A 6,548-nucleotide genomic window follows, 5' to 3' on the forward strand; every position below is an offset into this window, starting at 1 on the left:
ACATCCCTGCCAGCAAATTACCTCATGCAGATATTCCAAGAGGGTCAACAATGCTACCCTTATGAATGAGTTACTCATGTGTGAATCACCTACACACTCATGAGCAGCTACAAACAAGGCCTCAGATGCACCATCATCAGAAACGGAAAGCGTATTTTTAAAATGATGCATATTCTAATACAGAATAATTCTTATAAATAACGCTCATTCCTTAAGGCAAGTACAGTTACCTAATTAAATTGGTAATAAGGATTGCACATACAGATTGTACATCCTTCCTTGGGCATAGAATAAATGTATCCATGCGTATACTTCGCAAAACATCATTTCCATTTCAAGGCTATGGAGAGATAAAAATGCCAAGTCCCTCTCGCCCACATGAAGTGAGTTATTCCACTTGTGAAATGGGCCATGATTGTTGTTGTTTTAAAACACCTACTCAGGGAATAATTATTTAATCTGCAGAAATTTTATAAAAATAATATTTTTAAAACTCTCCTCACTGGTTTTCTATATTATTTGATTTTAAACATAAACAAACTAGGTAAAGGCCCAGGTGACCTCAAACTTTCATTGATTTGCCAGGCAAATGTTTGCAGCTCTATCTCTGTTACACACTTTTTTACATTACTAGAAGTTTCATAAACCTAGAGGGTACTAAAGGCTCTATTGTATTTATAGTCAGTTAAAAACAAAAGAACATTTTAAGAAAGTAGATAGTATGTTTAAAAACATAATTCTCCTGGCCTTTACAGAGATGAGCTTCAGAAGGGAAACGACAGAAGTGATTTTGAACTCTGTAACTGAACAATTTCATTATGTGGCCAAAACTAACCTGATCAGTCTATTTGAAAAGTAACTTTTATACTCTCTTATCACTATCGTTCTTAAAAAGCCATGATGAACAACAGAGGTTGGGTCATAAAACATAACACATTTACTAATGATATCTCTTGATTTCAAAAAGTGATCTCAAACTGTAAGTCAAAAAAGAATACAGATTTTCCACCAGTTTAAGTTCTGTTCTGGAGGGTCCTGAGCTCCTTCAGCTTGTTACTTGAATTAAGAAATCATTACCTCATAAAAATGCAGCCCCCAGTGAGACCCATGAGATCACAAATCAGTTACCTACAGCAGCACTGTTCTTGTAACTCTGATGTCTCTCCCCTTTCCATTCCCACAGACCTCCAAATGGAAGAACCTCAGCAGGGCTTTGTGACTGCAAAGAGGTGTAAAGAAGATTCAGCCGTATTTCTGCCCACTTGCGAATGTTTCGGGGCCCTTCCACCATCTCACTACTTGGAATCACAGGGCATAGTCACTGGGGTGCAACACTGTAGGATACTGGAGGCTGCAAGGGTTCTACATAAGCAAGACAACCACCTATTTCTGTCTTAACATACACAAACTCCCTCCAGATACTAAAGATATCAGTACAAAAGGGCTATTCTTCCTTACCGGCTTAACATAAAAGCTACATTAACTATCTGCTACTGCGATGCCACACCTAAAAGTACAAGTTTTAAGCTCATTAATCATAATATTCATACTAAAGTTTTATATTGGCAATAAGAAAAATCTTATAAAAAAACCACCCCTAATCAGCAAATACTTAATAGAGAATTTTCCATCTGGGATAACAAATGAACTTCATTCTTATTAACCCTTGAGAATTAAAGTAAAAGAAACAGCATATTATTTTAGAGGTCAATTTAACTGATTTGACAGTGTGAATCCTAAAGGGTTTTCATCTTCTCTCGAAAACTTATTCACTCTTGTCAGTTTGGCTGAGATTGAGAGAGAGCTCACTTGCGAGGCTGGTGGATGTGCTGTTTGACATGCTGTGGGGGAGGAAGCTTTTCCACAGAAGGATGTGGTTTCTGATGAGCTACCTGAGCCGCTGCTGGAGGGAAGTCCTTATCACCCTGTTCAAAGAACACACCGGGAAAAACGTAAGAAATCTTAAAAGTGTACTTTCCAGTTCAAATGCATGTAAGGTTTTAGGAGTGTGAAAAGCAGATGGAAAACAATGTTGCACGTTCCTCTGGAGCCTGCCCCCCTGTACACATCCTGTCTTGCTATTCTTTCACCCAACTTCAAATTTCTCTCACTCAAGTTTCACTTCTTCCAATTACAGACACCATCCAAGAGCACAGTATCTATCTTAAAGTGACCCAAGGGGAAAAAACCCAGCATTCTTATCTTCAACACTTAATAGCTCCTCACGCTAAGTCACTTTCACTGCTTCTGTATGGTCAGATCTCCTTAACCTGTTTGGTTTTGACAGAGCAACCAGAAAAGAGGAAATTATTTTACAAGTAAGGTTAGGCAGTGTGAAAAACTATGTGTACAATGAAACCTATGTAGGAATACCAGTTCTGTAGGAAGAAAGGCAGGATCTAACCAGACTTCTGACTCAAATCTTATGGGTGGCTGGCTTTCCATAATCATAGAATGCTTTAGGTTGGTAGGGACCTTAACAATCATCTAGTTCCAACCCTGCTGCCATGAGCAAGGACACCTTCCACAAGTTTTAAGTTTAACATGCTGTTTTAACCAGGTCTGCTGGTGTTAGTTCTCACATGCTGCTGTTGGGCAGGCTCAGTGCAGGTGTAACCCTTACACCACCTATTTACAACTATCATTTCTAGGGGTAGTCCCATCAGGTTTTCAAAAAGCAATAGGAAACAACTACTAGAGCATTCAGTGATAAGGGAGGAGAATAGCACCACAACTTGCCTCTTTAGAAACTGGGCAAACATATAAGCCAAAATCTCCCTGCATTCCATCGGCTCATGGGGGAACAACCTTACACAGAGGTATTTTGTACAAAGCTGACATCTGAGATGACCTGCTTCACACCTGACCATTTCAATCTACTCCAAATAGTTTCTTTCTGTTCTGACATAGTTTTTTAAAATCTTGATCATTAGGTTAACTTCTTCCATTTTTTTTTCCTCTACTCTAAGTTGCTTCCAAAGATGTCCTCTTTTCAGATTTGACATTTCCTACCTTTTTTCTCCCTTATGCTGCTGTTTGTCTTTTCCATACCTCTCTGACCCCTCATATTTTGTTGTCTCAAAACCAGTGATGTGAATGTAGCTCTTCTATGATTTGTGGGTAATGTAACAGTCAAGCAGATGACAGAGTTAGTCTGTAAATTTTAGCAGGAAATGCCTATCTTAGAATCAAAGTATCATAGAATAATTGAGATTGGAAGGGACCTCAGGATGTCTCTAGCTCAACCTCCTGCTCAAAGCAGAGTTAGTGGGGAAATCAGGTCCACTTACTCAAGGTTTTTATCTAATCTGATTGTGAAAACCTATAGGGACCAAGACCAAATAGCTCCTCCAGGCAACCTGTTCTACCACCTGAACTTCCTTACAGTGAAAAAGTTCATTTTTTATGCCTGGTCAGGCCCTTCCATTTCAGTTTGTGTCTGTTGTCTCTCGTCTGCCTGTCATGCACCACTCCAAACAGCCTGTCTCCGTCTTCTTGATAATTACTGTAAGATGCTGTGGTTGTGTCAGCATCTTGTATGTGGAGTGTGGAAAGGCTGCTGTTAGGTGCTCCTGAACCTCTCTCTTCTTCATGCTAGGTGAGGCCTGTTCCCTCAGCCTGTCCTCCCAGGGCATGTGCTCCAGCCCCTGACCATCTTGGTGGCTCTCCAGTGAATGTGATCTGGTTCATCATCACCTTTCATACACTGGGTGTCCAAAACTGGATGAACTATGCCATAAGTGGTCTAAAGCATGCCAAGCAGAGGGGGATAATCCCTACCAGCTACTTAACACAGACAAGGCTGCTGTTGGGTTTCTTGCTGTCTCGCACGCATCTGGCTCATGTCCAGATGCTGCCTGCCATTCTTCCAGCCTGTCCAGATTCCTCTGAGTAGCAGCCCTGCCCTCAAACTTATGAACCGTTCCTCTCAATTTGGTGCCATCCACAAACTTGATGAGGAGTCTTCTGTCTGATAAAGACATTAAACAGGACAGGTGATACTATATAAACCTCTACTTAACACTGGTGAGAACTGGTTATACACCAGGAAACTTGAAAACATAACTGAAAAATTACTCTGGGTTCAAAAGCACGTTTCTAGGTTTGGTTTACTACCTAGAGAAGAAATTTTTATACACGTTTGAGAGCTATTAAGTCTCAGAAAATGATAGAACAATTTTGCTCTTCATAGGTTAATACACCAACTTGTAGCTGACGGCTTACTAAGGATAAATATAGTACCCTGTTAGGTAATTGATTATCTAAAGAAAAGCTGAGTTATAAAATTAAGAGAATAGTTCCTACCCATTTTGAATCTTTTGCATGCCTACTAAAGTGGGAGCCTGTATTTTTTATGTCTAGTATTTTGTAAGTCACTCGTAAAAAAAAAATCACTATCCTACAACTGTTAAAGTGTTATCAAAGTTACTAAACATTAAGGCAATAATTAGTTACAAGGAATTAGGCATGTAAATGCCTAAACAGGTATCCACCTTGGTGCAGATGGAAGTCCAGGAAATACAACACTGCCTGTCTACTACCCCTATGGGTTAGGGAAAATGGCATCAGCTTGCTCTTTCCACTTACATGATCTGACGCAACCACAGCATCTTACGGTGAACCACACTACACACCCCAGTGATGTAAGGCTATCATGCGAAAGGTGGCCATCATATAAAGCCACAATAAAAACTCTGTCACAACACACAAGGCATGAATTACTGATCATGAAATTAATGGCTAGTTAATATTAATTATTTAGCTCATGTATTTCCAGGTCCTGGAAATCCAGGGAATAACATCTTGAATCCCATGTACCTCTAGGCACAAATGGCAGCTGAAACACGTATCTTCAAGCACATATCCTGAGAGGCAGGAATGTCACTCCTCATCACAGATCAAGCTATAGCAGCAGACTTAACATGCAACTGCTTTCAAAGGAAATGAATGCAGTAATGACTAGCTTAGGTATCAAAAGAAGATCCAATAAAGTGCTAAAATTCAAAATAAAACAATGGAAGTAATTTCAATAAATAATTTCAATTTCACACAAAAGCAAAAAGAATGCTCAAAGGGACTTGCAAACAAACAAAACATAAAGCGTCTTCTCATAAAAGAGGAAGAGAAATGCAAAAGATTAATTTTGGCCTTATCAGTGATAATTCTGAAAAGCCCACAATAATTTTTCGCTGATTTAAAGAATTTTAATTATAATCTTACCCTAGCAATGACACCAGAGATGAACACCGTTGGCTTAGGTGGGCTGAAAAAAAAATAAGAGGGATTATTTGTATAAATTATTTCAAAGGTGAAAATGAAAAGTACATCACATATACAATATAAAAAAAAGTGGCATTTTTGACAATTAGTGAATGTTTCAAATAGACAAGACAAATTTCCTCTTCAAATGACTATTGCCTTACTAGTTCTTAATGCAGCCAAGAACAGACCTATCAGTTTTGGCTGCTATTGCTTCATATTAATTGACAGCAGTAAAAGGCTAGTCCAGCAACACTCTGTTCCTTACTTAAAGCTGAGAGTCTTTGTTTGTTTGCATTGGTTTCTTAATCCTCAAATTTTATCGATAAGCTGCCAGCAGTTCTTTAGGCTTAGTGTATTTGTATTGTAACAACGAAAACTGTAGCTGGACTAAACTTACTGTCGTGATGGAGAATAAAATAACATTCAAGTTTGTATCTGTCAATCAAATGGATTAAGATTCTGAGTCTCATTAAAAAACCAACATCCAGTACCGTAGATTTTTCAAGCGGGTATTTATCTACTTTATTACACAGGAGAATCAAGTCTACAACAAAACAAACACTAAAAAACAAAGCAAAGCCCTCCCTGCTTTTTCATTTGCAGACCTCCATCCATGCCAGTAGGAACAGACTCTCTATGGGTAGAATTCAACTCGGTGCTTGGGCAGCACATGCGATCAGTCTCCCTGGGCCACCAATCTACTGAACTGGTCAACTCTACATGAAGGCCAAAGAGTAGCCATGTCTATCAGTCTATCCCTGGGGGTGGGCATTACCAAAGTGTCTAAATTATAAATACTTAGCAACTTCAGTGGTCTCCTGGGCAAGAAAACCCATACATGTACATGGAGTCTGCAGAATGATGAAGACCAGGAGCTCCAGAAAATCTCCGCAATAGAGGTAATACTTCTGTAAGAAAACCACATAACCTGAGGCATTGCAAAGGGAAGGAGAGTGCGGAGGTAAAGTTGTGCCTCCCTCTGAGAAGTCCATAACTGAGGACTCGGAGAGGTGGTTCATCAACTTGCACCATGAGAAGGGTCCCTGCCCTGTGATGTTACAGCTAATTGGGTCGGAACAACACAAAGCAAACACAAATCAAATTATTTATCCGAGGAATTATAGTGATTATTATGATTCACTTTACAACTACACAGCCTGTAAAGATTTATTAATATGATGTTATGCGATGTTAAGTTAACAAGCGGCACAGTATTGGAACTCGATATAATGGTCTAGTAAATATTGCCTGAGCCCTGTTTAAGTCATGGTACTGCTGTGAACACC

The 6,548-nt window shown here is 39.3% G+C and overlaps 1 protein-coding gene across 1 annotated transcript; it reads right to left on the minus strand.

The window, feature by feature from the left end:
- Positions 1–1,805: 1,805 nt before the first annotated feature.
- On the minus strand, positions 1,806–5,263 carry DAP (death-associated protein; the record flags this gene model as incomplete). The annotated part of the gene is made up of 2 exons (XM_010019402.1): positions 1,806–1,925; positions 5,221–5,263. Coding segments are annotated over 2 exons (163 nt in total), but the record flags the coding sequence as incomplete, so codon positions are not given.
- Positions 5,264–6,548: the final 1,285 nt, after the last annotated feature.

The sequence above is a fragment of the Nestor notabilis genome, unplaced genomic scaffold (genome assembly GCF_000696875.1).
Source record: "Nestor notabilis isolate BGI_N333 unplaced genomic scaffold, ASM69687v1 scaffold4898, whole genome shotgun sequence".
Taxonomy (NCBI): Eukaryota; Metazoa; Chordata; class Aves; order Psittaciformes; family Psittacidae; genus Nestor; species Nestor notabilis.